At 33.5% G+C, this 16,573-nt stretch overlaps 1 protein-coding gene across 1 annotated transcript in view; it reads right to left on the reverse strand.

Moving 5' to 3' along the window:
• LOC134702392 (intermembrane lipid transfer protein VPS13B-like) overlaps nt 1-16,573 on the reverse strand; it is a 74,375-nt gene that overhangs the window by 1,307 nt on the left and 56,495 nt on the right. Inside the window, exons 39-49 of the mRNA XM_063563296.1 lie at nt 15,275-15,433; nt 14,413-14,656; nt 13,289-13,462; nt 11,681-11,818; nt 9,732-10,164; nt 7,911-9,200; nt 6,371-6,547; nt 5,219-5,389; nt 4,316-4,489; nt 3,416-3,521; nt 2,475-2,724 (exon numbers count right to left, since the gene is read on the reverse strand). Coding sequence (XP_063419366.1) covers nt 2,475-2,724; nt 3,416-3,521; nt 4,316-4,489; nt 5,219-5,389; nt 6,371-6,547; nt 7,911-9,200; nt 9,732-10,164; nt 11,681-11,818; nt 13,289-13,462; nt 14,413-14,656; nt 15,275-15,433 — 3,316 coding nt within the window. The remainder of the gene's footprint in view (nt 1-2,474; nt 2,725-3,415; nt 3,522-4,315; nt 4,490-5,218; nt 5,390-6,370; nt 6,548-7,910; nt 9,201-9,731; nt 10,165-11,680; nt 11,819-13,288; nt 13,463-14,412; nt 14,657-15,274; nt 15,434-16,573) is intronic.

Here is a 16,573-nt window from a genome sequence, read left to right on the forward strand (position 1 = left end):
TAAACTGGCCCCTATAAAACGGGACTCGTTTCAAAACTGAATACTGAAAAAAGTAAAACCCTGTGTAAACTGGCCTCCACATAAAGTATTATCTGTCCTCAAATTAATTGCTGTTTAATAAATAAACCAGTCTCATCTGAACCCGGAACTAAAGTTGTTTATAGGTCTATTGAAATCAGCTGACTGGCCCCAAATAACTGAAATATTACTTAAAATCAACATCTATGAAATTAATCAAAAAGTGAATACAAGAAAACATGATATGTGATTTTGGATGATCAACACAGTATGCTACATGTAAGATAGATGTGTATTAAAACAAACAAGAGGCTCACCAGAGTCTGAATTGCTCACCTATAAGAACATTCATCTTTATATTAGCTGCATTTGTGAAGATCTTGAATTTATATTCATTTATTTATGTTGACAGTTTCGAATGTTTATAAGATATCAGTAAAAAATAGTCTTATAAGAGGGTGGTAAAGGGTTATTTTCGTGCAACGTGTTTTGCCATTTTTATTTCACATGCAGCCGTGAAAAAGGTTTGTTATTCACTGTGTTTCGTGAAATCGGTAAAAAGATCAACTTGCAAGAAATTTTTAATTTTTCGTTCATCATGAAATGGCAATTTTATTTCGCGTTCTCCCGTGCAGATACCGCCCATTTTTACGCCCCTTTTTAAAAGGGCAATTACTCCAATGGTAATTTGACATTTTTGTAGATCTTGTAGAGCTGATCATTTTTATTGTTTACAGATTCTACATTATCTATTATTGGTTAAGAGATTAATAATCAAATCACAAACATTAGTAAAAAAAAAAGAAAAGTGTCATTTAAGGGCAATGTTTCCTGGCATATTTAACTACAAGTTGAACAACAGACCCCTGTATTGCTGATCATTTTTAAAAAATGTTAACTTTATCTATTTATCTTATACAGTTTTCTTGATAAAAGTCATGAAAATGATTAAAACTTGTCATTTAAGGACAGTTCCTATATGAGCCATCTATAATCTAATGCTTTAGGTCATTGGCTTTCATGTACAATGTAGATCTTGTATTGCTTATCATTAGTTTGGCTAATTTCTATATTTTATAGTGTCAGAGATATTAGTTAAAACAAGAAAATTAGTCAAAAATCATCATGTAAGGACAATGACTATTTATAAGAAATCATTAAATGGTTTCAGTCATATTTGCATTTTTGAAAGATATACTTTGAGATAATAGGCAAAAAGTTAAAACATAAATTAGCGAAGAGATTGGGGAATAACTCCTATAATTTTGGTGATAATAGGAAGTACTTCGATATTGAAATTTGGATACTTTTATGATGCTGAAAATGATGCCAAGTGATTCAGATAAAAAGTGTGATGAAGTCCACGTGATAATGACACCAAGAGATTATGAAATCCCAACGCTTTCTGTAGAACAGATCTATATTTTCATCTAATGGAAAAATAGGTTATTTGAAGAAAAGTACAGAATTTTGGATTGTAATCATTTAATAAATAAGTAATCAGTCAACAGATGAATTATAAAATAAAAAAGAAATACTGTGGATTCATTAATATTCGTTCGATACCAATTTTCGTGGATTTCGTGGGTACAGGAGAACCACGAATTCAAATGTTCAACGAAAAAACAAATTTTCTAAAGCAATGAGTGTAGACTTTGCCAAAACCACGAAATTAAATATCCACGAATATGTCAATTTTCTTCAAACCACGAAAATTGGTTCCCACGAAAATAAATGACTCCACAGTATATGTATTCTTTGAGTAACATGACTTCTAAGCAACATTTAAGAATGTAGTGCACTTCACAGTTAATCCAAACTTGATAATATAGTACTCATCTTTCTGAATTTATATAAAAGCATAATGAGTAAATATGTATAATAAAATTGTTTTTCCTGGTTCTACAGAAAGCTTAATTTTGAAGCATTTTGCCACAGATTAGATAAACATCTATAACTAGTGTTCTTCCTACCTTTACACAGCCTACTGACACCTGTTTAAACATTTATATTGTTATTAAAAACATTTAGCAAAATCAATAACCTAAAGACACCTAATGATATAAAAGTTTATATTGTTATAAAACATTTAGCTCAATAAATAACCTACAAAGATGTCAAACAAACACACACAAAAACATGTAATATGAATCATAATGCACAAAATAAAAAATTGTGCAAAATATCAAATGGCCTGGATGCAATATTTGTGACAAATCAATGTAGAATATTAACAATGTAGTTTACAATCACACAAAGATTGTAAATTTTGTTTGAAAAGTTCCAAAATCAAAAAAAAATGTAAAAATTTTCCAGCAACTCAACCAAAAATAAATTCTATAAGAAACCATTGAATCAGGCAAGGAAAACTGGTAAATGTTATAGAAAATGTTCATAATGTCATGCTCAACCTTCAAGGTCAAAATATTGTTGACCTCTACAGTAACCATACCAACCTGAGGCACATCTTGATGGAAGGAATCTCTCCACACAAATGTTATCAGTTGAGGGTTATCTGACTCAACTTTAATCTCTAGTTCCACCAATGAGAATGCTTGTTGCTGACTGTCGTCATCTATACTGATCATAATCATCAGTTCATTAGTCAACAGGAGTTCAACCTTGACCTCTGTATCCATGACATCCAGATAATTAGCCAATAAAGAAGACTGTAGTTGACACTTAGGAAGGCACTGTAGTAGTTTCCTTAAACACAAACATTCTACATCAGTACCTTTAACATACTATAGTTCTGGCAAGATTTTATAAAATATTGAACCAAGCATATGTGAACAGTTGTCTCATTGGCAATCATACCACATCTTCTTTTTTATAATATAAAGTTTATATCTAATGACAGTTATACATCTTCAGACTTCATGATAATCTTTCTCTGCAGGCCTGGAGCTCATAATTTGAAAATTTTACCAGTAATTAAAATCTGTTGGGCTATAGAGATAATTTTTACAGGCCCAAAAGCAATTTGACCAGCTTCAAAGGTTAAGTCTGCAGACTGCATCAATATTTTTTATTTTTCCCTTATCTTATCAAGGTTATAAAGATGGATCTTCACTATAAGCTTTAACTAGGTATCTGGATTAAGCTGATGTAAACATGTGAAATCCTGCCACATTCTTTTATATATATATATGTAGTGTGTCTCAAGTCATACCCTCAGAAGCATAGCAGCAGGGTATTTATATGATTTAGACATTATACCTGACATATTTTAGTCGACTGTTGCACATGTCACTAACAACCAAGTTGTCAGAAGGATAGCAGTGTTTTATATGATTTAGACATTATACCTGACATATTTTAGTCGACTGTTGCACATGTCACTAATAACCAAGTTGTCAGAAGGATAGCAGTGTTTTATATGATTTAGACATTATACCTAACATATTTTAGTCGACTGTTGCACATATCACTAATAACCAAGTTGTCAGAAGGATAGCAGGGTTTTATGATGTTCCCAGATAATCCAGTACCATACAATAATCCTGAAAAAAAGGAAATGTTATATATAGAACAAGAATGTGTCCATAGTACATGGATGCCCAATCCGCACTATCACTTTCTATGATCAGTGTACCATGAAAATGGGGTAAAATCTCTAATTTGGGAGAAAAATTAAAAAGATCGTATCATAGGGAACATGTGTACTAAGTTTCAAGTTGATTAGAGTTTAACCTGAAGTGGGACAGAGGGTCAGGCGAATGGAACATGGACCAACGGACGCACAGACCAGAAAACCTAATGCCCATAAATAAGACATTAAAATACATGGCAAATTCTGCATCACATCCTGTATCACTATAAGAAACCAATATCGGTCCCAAGGGCCAAAGGTCCTGAGGGCTGGTCAAGTGGTGAAACAGAATGTGAAACAGATTTTGATCAGTTTATTTCATATTTAACAAAAACAAAATATTTTGACCCCAATTTAACTTAGCCAAAGGATCAAATATTTTAGGAAAATCAAGAAAGAAGTAAGGTCAGTGGTTGTTTTTAAATAGAGTGAAGACCAGATGGACGAACATATCCAACATCATCTGTGAAACTGTTATTCCATAACGGTCAATCAACTTGTGATGGCGTTAAAAAAATTATATACTCTTAATGCAGGCGCTGCTGGGATGTTGCTACATAGAAATGGAAAGCTCACAATTGGGAAGATGAAAGCATCTTTTGTGTCGTAAAGTTTTGTTTTTAATAGATCCTGAAGAATGTGAACTTCAACCATCCTTTTAATCTGAATAACACTTCTTCTGTGAAAGTTGACCTTTAACCTTACCTTGACCTGTCTGTGAAAAGAATTCTGCAGCTCCACCAATAGGCTTGGTAAACACTCCCACAAGTCCTTTTCCAACCCCGGACACTAATTCTGTGGCAGCTGACCTTTGACCTTCACTCTCACTTCGTGACATCAGATTTTGTAATGGCTGATCAGCTAGACCTGCAACAGCACCTGTCATAAAAAGAAGACCATTTGTCAGAATGTAAATGGTGTAAAAACATTATTCACTCAAGTTATTAGTCTTTATTAAAAAGGAGACAGAAGTATTTTGAGAAAAATGCTTCATTCTTATGAGCTCCAATTCAGCAGAACATGACAAATTTTTATCAGTCACTAAACCAGAAACAAAAAAAGTAAAACTGTGAGCTACTGCTCATTGATGATGCCCCTCACAAAATATTTAGGTAAACAGAAAGATTTTTACTGATGAATCTGAAAACCCATCACACTGTATAATTGACTTATATAAACCCTGAAACAAAATTTCAGAAATCCTTGTATTGTAGTTCATGACAAAAATGTGATGAAAATTTTAAACTTGGCTATCACGTGTTAAATGATAAAAGTGTTCGGTAAATAGGAATTTGTTAAGTGATGAATCTGAAAACGCATCATAAGGTATAACTGACTTATATAAATCCTGAAATAAAATTTTAGAAATCCTTGTAATGTAGTTCCAGAGAAAAATGTGACAAAAATATTCTTGGGATGGACAGAATGACAGACAGATGGATGGACAGACAAAGGTAAGAACTTTTTTAATGTGGGGGTATAATAGATAAGTTGATGCTTCAAAATTTACCTACCTAAGAGACTCATTCCAAAATCCTGTTACACCATTTTTTTCAGTCCTCTGAACCAGATACAAATAAATAAGTTGGTGTTTTTTAATATACCTACCTAGTAGACTCATTCCAAATCCTGTTAGACCATTTTTAAGTCCACTAGTCAACCCCTCTGGATGTTGTCTCCTTCTCTCTTCCTGTCTTTCTCTATGTGTGTCGTCCATTGATAGTCGTTCCATGTTACGGGAAACACTCGAGGCAAAATTTGTAACAGAGGTCAACATTCCTGAAAAATAATTTAATAGAGGTCAACATTCCTGAAAAATAATTTAATAGAGGTCAACATTCCTGAAAAATAATTTAATAGAGGTCAATATTCCTGAAAAATAATGGAAGCCATCTTTGTGGGAGCCATCTCTGTGGGCCCCACTGTGAATAATGTGGGATAAAAAAAAATTGTATCTTTACCTTAAGACATGAAGTTGTCAACTGAAACTAAAGTTTTTGACCTTGGACGTTGTACATACATAAATATTTAATTATACATGTCAAGTAAATACTTTGATATCAGAAAGGTTCTCAAGAAATAGAGCGGACAAGATCTTTACCATTGGACAATGGGTTGTCCACAGAAACCAAAGTTTTTTTAACCTTGACCTAGAAAGTTATACAAACAGTATGACCCACCCTCTGATGTTGTTTAATATACATGTCAAGTATTAAGTATGAAATTATTAGGTTTCTCTTAATATAGAGCAGACACAATTTGTTAATGACAGACAGACTGATCATTATAGGGAGGCTCTCCATTCGATGGGGCTGTAATTAATACTTATTACCTGAAGAAATATTCCTGACAAAGGACAACATCCCTGATGATACTTCAGATACAAATAATCTTGGTCCTTGTGTGAGGCCACCATAGGGGGAATAAAATAATACTAACCTGAAAAAATATTCCTGACAAAGGACGACATCCCTGATGATACCCCAGATACAAATGTTCCTGGTCCTTGTGTGAGGCCACCATAGGGGAAATAAAATAATACTAACCTGAAGAAATATTCCTGACAAAGGACGACATCCCTGATGATACCCCAGATACAAATAACCTTGGTCCTTGTGTGAGGCCACCATAGGGGGAATAAAATAATACTAACATGAAGAAATATTCCTGACAAAGGACGACATCCCTGATGATACCCCAGGTACAAATGCTCCTGGTCCTTGTGTGAGGCCACCATAGGGGAAATAAAATAATACTAACCTGAAGAAATATTCCTGACAAAGGACGACATCCCTGATGATACCCCAGATACAAATGCTCCTGGTCCTTGTGTGAGGCCACCATAGGGTAATCGTACTAAGTCTGCTACACCAGAGCCTATAGATCTGACTAAACCTGTTGGGTTCCCCAATATCTCCAAAGATCCAACGACAATACCTGTCAAAATAATAAGTCAAATTAGTCACCTTCAACTATCATACCATCTATAATATAAAAATTCTAAAGATCCAACAACGATTGGTACCCAGGAAAATAAATGTTATTCACTAAACTAGTATATACATGTATTTGTTTAGGGGCCAGCTGAAGGACGCCTCCGGGTGTGAGATTTTCTCGTTACATTGAAGACCTGTTGGTGACCTTCTGCTGTTGTTTTTTCTATGGTCAGGTTGTTGTCTCTTTGATACATTCCCCATTTCCATTCTCAATTTTATTGTTAAATCTTGGATTTTGTCCAGTTAGACTTCATATATCTTTGAATTTCAATCTCAATACATGCCATTTCAATGTACAGTCACAATGTAACAAATACACAAATGCTGTTTTTACCTGTTAAAAAGATTTGGAAAAGATATGTAGAGTTTATAAACATTGTTGTTGTCATGTACTAAATGTTTAGTGGGAAAGTAAGAAGATCTGGTTTTATAACTAATCTTAGAAAAATATAAACTGCTATATTCAGTAACAGTACCTTTTAGGAGGATCTGCTAACTATCAAGAATCACCTGAGATCACCCCATGATCACCTGATTCACCCCCTGATCACCTGTGATCACCCCTAGGTGTATGTTTTGAAGTTGCTAAGTCTTTCATTTCCTTGGTACTGGTTGTGTTTTGTGTACTGTTGTTATTGTTTTATGTGTTTTGTGTACTGTTGTTATTGTTTTAGGTGTTTTGTGTACTGTTGTTGTTCTTTTAGGTGTTTTGTGTACTGTTGTTGTTCTTTTAGGTGTTTTGTGTACTGTTGTTATTCTTTTAGGTGTTTTGTGTACTGTTGTTGTTCTTTTAGGTGTTTTGTGTACTGTTGTTGTTCTTTTAGGTGTTTTGTGTACTGTTGTTATTCTTTTAGGTGTTTTGTGTACTGTTGTTGTTCTTTTAGGTGTTTTGTGTACTGTTGTTGTTCTTTTAGGTGTTTTGTGTACTGTTGTTGTTCTTTTAGGTGTTTTGCGTTTTTTTGTCATGAAATGTTGAGTTTGTTGTCAACTTATGAGTTTGACTCTCTCTTTAGTATCTTTCACTTCTCTTTAATTACTGTAAATTCAGAAAGTATTGCGTGCATTTATTATTGCGATTTTGTCATTTTACACTTGAATCCGATTTTAATTTTTACGATTTTGAGAAAAGTCATGCTTAATTCAGTTAAAGTATTACAAAATGCGAGTTTTAATTATTGCGTTTACAACTCAGTCGCATTATTCGCAATAATAAAAACCTCGCATTAATTTCTGAATTTACAGTACATTACTTAAAGAGTAAATATACTAAAACTTGGATGGTCAAATCATGTTAGCATATTTACCTGCTCTAAACAAGGCTCCTGAAGCATAATGCATGGCTAGTACGCGAGTCAGCTGGTGGGCTGTAGAGTTCACATTCTTTTTCTCAAACTTCCCAAACGACAGCGGAGTCTTGTCAGACGCTATAAATACCTTCAATGAGGCATGGACACTTATCAATAAAGAACAGGGATGTATCACTAAATGCTCTATTCTGATTGGTGAACTTAGACCATGTGACATCACTTTTAAAGCTTGCGGTAGTCTGGTTATTTCTTTTAGACCTTTCTTGTTGTCTTGAAGAGAATTTGGTAGAAGTTTTTCGACTTCCTCTAACATTCGATACACAAATCTATCATCTACATTGCCTATGACTGGTTCCATAGCAATCTCAACACTTTTAACTAATGAGTGACTCAAACAATCAGTTTCCATGACAACTTGAATGTGAGCAAAACTTCTGGATTTTATCACAGCTAACTTTTCTGAAAGGTTCATGGAGTGGAATTCTACAAGGAAATCCTTGTCTTTAGATTTAAGTTCCTGACGTGCAAATATTACAGGGAAGTCATAAAGCCCTTTGGTAGTATACAACTGATTGTCTACTTGAAGGTTTTCTGCTGATATTGAATAGCAATCATGACTTGGACTATCATCATCAAATCCTTCAATCAATGGATAATGTGCTAAAAATAGATGGTCACATGACACACGGATTACCTCGGTGATTTCATTGTTTGAACTTGTTTCATCTTGTAGAATAAGACAAAAGTGATGAAAGTGTAAACTAATATACAGTTCTAAGTTTCTAGTGATAGAATTGGAATGTATGAACACATCTTGTTTAGGAACACTAACATCATATTCTCTGATGCTGAGATTGGTGTCGTCTGATGAGGGATGACTTTCCATTGTTGTCACCTTGCCAATTTTATTCCTTATTTCCTTTGCAGAAACTTCTGCTTTGTTTGCTGCATTTATAACAACATGAGTCACCATGGAAACCTTAATGACCTTGATTTTCAAGTTCATATTGTTAGGGATTGAGATAAATCTCTCCATTTCTTCATTAACATCTAGAGGGTCACTCCATGACACTCCTGAATCTTGGTCACTTGAGTGTTTACTCTCTGTATTTGATTCATCAGTTTCCAAAGCTTGCTGAACACCCACATGAATCTTTGGTAAACCTGAGTCACCAATGGATAATAGGAATTGACGGTTTGTAGAGGAAGGTGTATAGAACACATGTTGATTTGGAGGAATTGTGGGTAAAATATCAGTCAGTTCAGCTTCCTCTTGTGTTGTGTACCCTGTAAACAAAAATTTATGAATGAAAGTTTTTGATACAACTGTCTCATGATCATACTGTAGCGAAAAGTTTTGACAATTTTTACCTCTTACAAACTGTCATTAAAACGTTTTTAGTTTGTACTTGCTATTTTGTAACCTCTATAACATTTTGATAGTGTTTACCAAGGATTGTATTAAAATTTTGTAACTATCAAGTACACCTTTATTGCATACTATCTCTTTTTATTTTTACACTGAATATTTCAAATTCTTATCATTTATATAATTTATGCAGTTTAACACTCAATTCTTTCAAAACCTGTTATATAAATAGTCCAGACATTTTTACCCACAAAAATGTTAATAACTTTCGTTTTTAAATAAAAAATACATCCAGTTAAAGTTAACTTTTTCCAAAATATTGATGTATTTTAAATTATGTTTTTATGAAATAGTAAATTTTAACAGCAAACTTCTGATTTAACTTGTCTGCAAACATGCTCTTCTTATCCTTTTGAAAATTAAACAAATAGTTAGGAAAAACTACAAACCTGCTCTAGAAATGGAGATATTCTGATAACCATAGACTATTGGTACAGTGGTAAAGTTATACAGTAAACATGACGGGGAATTGTCTTCTTTCACTATAAAATAACTAACACCATTCCTTGTTTGACCCACAATGCATAGAGGAAGTGACATCACAGTCTCTGTCAGAACTGGAATAGAAACTGTAACTCTGCCTGGTTTTTCATTGGCTACAAGTCTAACTGGGAATGACCAATCATTATTGGCGTTAGATCTATCTGCAGATGCAGTATTCTGATTGGTTGTCTGTTGTCTAATCATAACATAGTTTATAAAGCTGATATCAATGTTTGATGTGTCCTCCATGGTGTAGCCTGCCCAGGAAGGTAGTGGTGTAGTTTCAGTAGACTTTGACTGTAAATACCTGATGTTGTCATCAGAACATTTTACAGAAAACTGAAATCAAATAAAAATCATATAACAAAATACAGACTTTGTGGAAAAAACTTCACATATAAATTTGAATATGATTGAGAACTAGACTGCTCTAGTCAATACTCTTCAAGTGGGCAATACTTAGGAGATAACTGTATTGTATTTTAAGCTCAAACGGCATCAATTGGGGATTTGATGGTCGCAAATTAAGTTTACTGGCGACGCGTTAGCGGAGACAGTAAACGGGTATTTGCGACCATCAAATCCCCAATTGATGCCGTCGGAGCTTAACATACAATATTGTTATCTCCATTCTAATGAAACCGACAGAAAATAACGTTAAAACATGTATTTAAAATCTGTCATATGCCGTCTGCGCTTGCGCGTACGTCCCATAGCATCAATCGTCAATTGATGCCATGAAAATAAGTGACGTTATCCAATCAAAATGAACGTTACAAATGTTGTTGCATTAGAATGGTCAATGTTGGTCAACATGAATTTTAAAGGTGGTTTCTAATGATTAAAATTATGACACAATGTTGACTGCTGTACCTCTATTTTTGACAATTTTATCTATTACTGTGGATTCATTTAGTTTCATGGGTAACAATTTTTCTGATATAATTAAAACTTGCATATTAATGAATATCTTATTTCACGGTTTTGGCAAAGTCTTCATACAGACATACATTCCTCAAGACCATTTGTAATTTGGAATTTGTTGAACATTTTTATTTGTGGTGCTACTGTTCCAACAAAATCCACAAAAATTGGTATCCAACAAATATTAATAATTCAGCAGTATGTTTGTTTGTTTTGTTCACACATTGTTATCAATATAACGGAAATTTCTGTAACTGTCATACAATTGAGAGGTTTAGCTAGTTATAAAACCAAGTTTTATCCACCATTTTCTGCATAAGAAAATGTCTGTACTAAGTCAGGAATATGATAGTTGTTGTATATTGTTTAATATGTTTGAGCTTTTGATTTTGCCATTTGATTTGGGGCTTTCCAATTTAAATTTTCCTCAGAGTTCAGCACTTTTTGTTATTTAACTTTTTTCTACTATTACAAATGTTCAAATCTTATTCAAACTAGGTGGAAAGCAGGGAAAGTGGGACAGCAAATCCACAGCTGGCTTAGCTAATACTTGTATATAAGTATTGATCAGTTATTACAATTATTGATCAGTTATTACAATTATTGATCAGTTATTACAATTATTGATCAGTTATAACAATTATTAATCAGTTATTACAACTATTGATCAGTTATTACCATTATTGATCAGTTATTACAATTATTGATCAGTTATTACAACTATTGATCAGTTATTACAATTATTGATCAGTTATTACAATCATTGATCAGTTATTACCAGAATTTGCTGGTTTACACCACTAGTTTGGTTGATACTAGAACATGAGTAATGATTATTTTTTTTCTACAAAAGAACGGATTGACTGTCGAACAAACAGACCCACAGACTAGAAAACATAATACCAATAGAGGGGGCATAAAAAGTAGCTACCTTTTGTGGACAGGGCTGTAGACTGTGATTTGACAGCAACAGATCAATGGAGGTATGGTTACTAATACAGTATGTCTCCCTGACATTAACAACTCTCATACCATTCACCATCTTAGACTGCAGAGTGAGGAAGTATACCTAAAATAAATAATATCTATAGAAAAATAGCTGTAGTTTCCAACCTGTAAAAGAATCTTAAGAGTTTACATTTGTTTTACAGGTAAATGGTCTCATTCATCTTAAAAAGAACAGACTTTATAAGAAGAGCTATTTTTCTTATGGACAGAACATTTCTTAAAACAACAAATGTTTGAAGATAAGTTACACAAGAGTGCACACACTGAAATGTCTCGCCTTCTTTACTAATCATTGATATTATGTTGATAGTCCTAATAATAAAGCTTTATTACAACTGTCACATACACTAAACATAAATCAAGAAAACTAAACATTGACCTTTGAACCATGAAAATGAAGTCAAGGTCAAATGAACCATGCCAAGAAGAATTGTACAGCTAACAATTCTTCCATACAACAAAATAAAATTGACTTATTGCTTATAGTTTAAGAAAAACAGACCAAAACACAAAAGCTTAACACTGAGCAATGATCCGTAAAAAATGAGGTCAAGGTCAAATAAAACCTGCGCGACTGACATGTAGATCATGAAATATTTCTTTACACCAAATATTGTTGACCTATTGCATATAGTATTAGAAAAAAAGGCCAAAACTCAAAAACTTAACTTTGACCTCTGAACCATGAAAATGAGGTCAAGGTCATATGACACATGCCAGGTAGACCTGTACACCTTTCAATCATTCCATACACAAAATATGGAAGACCTATTGCATACAGTATAAGAAAAGCAGACCAAAACACAAAAACTTAATTATAACCACTGAACCATGAAAATGAGGTCAAGGTCAGATGACACCTGCCAGTTGGACATGTACACCTTACAGTGCTTCCATACACCGAATATTATAGACCTATTGCTTATAGTATCTCCGATATGGACTTGACCACCAAAACTTAACCTTGTTCACTGATCCATGAAATGAGGTCGAGGTCAAGTGAAAACTGTTTGGAGGGCAAGAGGACCTTGCAAGGTACGCACATACCAAATATAGTTATCCTATTACTTATAATAAGAGAGAATTTAACATTACAAAAAATCTTAACTTTAGTTGGTCAAGGACATTGGACATGTGACTGACGGAAACTTTGTAACATGAGGCATCCATACACAAAGTATGAAGCATCCATGTCTCCCACCATCTAAAATATAAAGCTTTTAAGAAGTGAGGTAACACCGGCGCCGCCGTAGCCGCCGCTGTAGCCGCCGCCGGATCACTATCCCTATGTCGAGCTTTCTGCGACAAAAGTCGCAGGCTCGACAAAAAACCAGCACCAAAAAAGATGAGGAGTTATCAGGTATCACTGTCTCACATTCTCATTAACAAGATTTAATATAAAAATAAAGCCATGTGGTTTGGTTGCCAATGGGACAACTTACCAACAAATTCTCATGTAGTTTCATGTTAGCAACAAAGAGAAAACATACATAGATGGATATAAATGGCCCTGAGATTGTTATTAACTTACATGTGTATTTTGCTGTGATGTCACCAATATCTGTGTTTGAGCATACCCATCTATGTACAGTGTTTTACCTAGGTCCTGTCTATAACGCTGGTCTGCTACAGCCTCCTCAGATAAACCTATCTCACCTCCTTGATGGAGATTACCATTTATAACTATACCAATACTAAATGATGACTGTAATACACAGAAACAACTTATATATTATGGCAACCATTTTATTCAACATGATATTGAAGCAAAAAGACAAAAGGATAAAGGATGAACATCTTTTTTTCATTTCCTTTAAAAGGATTCTTGTTAAATCAAAATTTAAAATTAATCAAATATCCAATTGATATTATTTAGATCTGAACTTTAAAAAAAAATTTAACCAAGAAATGCATGTGTAAAACAGAAGTCAATGTCATCATATTCAAGTGCAGACTTTTTCACTATTTGTCATGGATGACACAAAAAAGGAAGACTTAACAAATGAACAGACAAAAAACTTTACACAATTAACATTTACAATTAGAACATTCAAATCTATAAACTAAATGTTTTCTTGTGGTTTACTTGTGTTGCTATGTAGTACATTGACCTCATTATAGACTTACTGTCCTAAGTCAGGAACCAGATGTTCAGATGTTGTTATTTATTGATGTGGTTCATAAGTGTTTCTCTTATCTCTTTTTTTCTATAGATTATCCAGTTGATTTTCCATTTTTGAACCATGTTACACTGGTAATTTTTGGGGCCCTTTGTAGCTTGCTGTTCGGTGAGAGCCAAGGTTCTGTGTTGAACAAATTATTACTTGGATGGAGAGTTGTCTCATTGGCACTCATACCACATCTTTTACATTTATTTACTATCATCCAATCGAAGATAAAATCTCACAATGTTTTATTTTTAAACTTTTTTTTTTATTAATAATTTTATCAAAACTGTATTTGGTTTACTTTTTTCAATTTTCATGGAATATTTTCTTTGAAACTTGATTTTGTGGTTTGAGAAGTTTGCATGCAATCCTATGAGAATAACTCAGAAGAAATGTGAAATAATTTTGCAAACTTCATATGAATAAAAAAATTTAAGCCTGTATTGTAAATAACTTTCGAACTCAATAGTTGCCATCAAACACTTACCTGAAGTTTAGGTGGACTAAATGTCTTTCCTTGAGGAAGTGGCCATGTTGCTTTACTAGAATCTATAAATACTAGATCTAATGTGCTGTGATTGGTCAATAAACACCATGGACACACATCAATGAGCACAGTACTACATCCTGGCCAAAATTCTGTCAGGGTCAAACTCAGGTCAATACTGGGTAATGATAGGTCAAGGTCACTTAATTCACTAGCTGGCTGTTTCTGTAACTGACTTTCATCACTGTGAAGTAGAATAAACATGAGTGTTATAAGTCAGCAATTGACCATTATAAAACTGAGAATGGAAATGGGGAATGTGTCGAAGAGACAACAACCTGACCATAGAATAGACAACAGCAGAATGTACAGAATAGACACACACTTAAACATTTAACTAACAGAACTGATGGTACTTAATTACTGGTAGTTTTTCTTTTTTAAGTTCAAACTAAATAGATATAATTTACTCAATTAAATACTTTTTTGAAATATCTAAACAATTTAAAATAAAATATCAGCCATGTTTACATTAACACAATCAAACAATGAGTTAAAATATTCACAAGACACAACAATATTTGCCTAAGGATATGTATCTGACCACTAGTCACTCATGGTCTGAAAAACTTGATACTATATGGCAGGTGGAATATTTGGTGTCTGACCATTTAACTGACCACTGGACTTTCATGGTCTGATATAACTTTTAATATTCTATGGTATATGGAATATTTGGTGTCTGACCATTTAACTGACCAAGGGACATTAATGTTCAAACCTAACCTAGTTACTTACTACTATATGTATACAAATCTGTATGGTGACCATTGTAATTCCTGGTCAATCACTGTCAACTTACCTAATAGAGTATCCTGTGTATGGCCATTTATCTGACCACTGGTCATTCATCACAGCCAACATCTTATCAAAATCACATTTTTTAGTTTCTTTCCTCTCAACCTGGTTAATAAGCTCAGGGGTCAAGGTCAATGCAGGGTCAACTTTGTCAGTATCTGACCTGAAAAAGAAAATATTCATCCTTAAAAGATTATAAATAGAGGTCAAGGTTATTACATGAGATCTTAAAACGTGGTCATGGTGAATACTGCACCAAGTTGCCTAAATATGATCTCTAAAATAAATCATTCTTAAAAGGTTATAAAGGATGTTCGCTCCTCTTGTTTTTGAGTTTTTGTCAGGAATCCATGTAATGTAAACAAATATTTTGCCTTTTAACCCATACTTTACTTTTTATAATTTTGATAAATATATTTTAAATCAAAGCGCGAAAGCGCTGTAAAGGCAGTTAATTACAGGTTGTGTGTATTTCTAGTCCAGTTATATCATTATCTTCCATGGATAGAACAGAGGTGGTTTGTAGAATTTAAGATTTAGAGTTCTTTTGTACCCAGTTCACCTATATCTAGTCTACTGTTTACAGTATATTTTCTGTGCCTCCCATGAAATGCATTTTTAGCCATGGCCTTGTCAGTTTGCTTTAAATTTATGAGTTTGACTTTCCCTTTGGTGTCTTCCATCCCTTTTCTTTAGACATATAAGAACTTTTCCTTTTCAATATAAATAGACTATTTTTAATTATTGATTGTATACACATATTCTATGACTCCCATAAAAAAAAGTTCACAAAGATTGACTAGTCTCTGTACTGTGTGTATAGCAAGGACATCAAGTAACATAATGGTAAATGTACATAGTAACATGTCAACTTTTTTGATGACCATACCTGTCAACTGTCAGTTTTTGCAGAGTATTTCCCCAATCGAGCTCAAGGCTCCCAAATGGAAATTTTGTAAGAGCAATTTTGTCGACTATTTTAAAGAAAACAATTAATTTAACAATGGCTATGAACTTGCTAATGCACGAAGAAGCCAAAATCCACATTAGAATATATTTGAAGGGAATCCATGACAAATCGCCCCACTTTTCACTGACTCGCCCCACTTTAAAAACAAGGGTGCACACACTGAAATGTCTATTCTTCTTTACTAATCATTGATATTATGTTGATAGTCCTAATAATAAAGCGTTATTACAACGGTCACATAATCTTAACATAAACCAAGAAAACTAAAGATTGACCTTTGAACCATGAAAATGAGGTCAAGGTCAGATAAACCATGCCAGGTAGACATGTACA

The sequence above is a fragment of the Mytilus trossulus genome, unplaced genomic scaffold (assembly GCF_036588685.1).
Source record: "Mytilus trossulus isolate FHL-02 unplaced genomic scaffold, PNRI_Mtr1.1.1.hap1 h1tg000445l__unscaffolded, whole genome shotgun sequence".
Taxonomy (NCBI): domain Eukaryota; kingdom Metazoa; phylum Mollusca; class Bivalvia; order Mytilida; family Mytilidae; genus Mytilus; species Mytilus trossulus.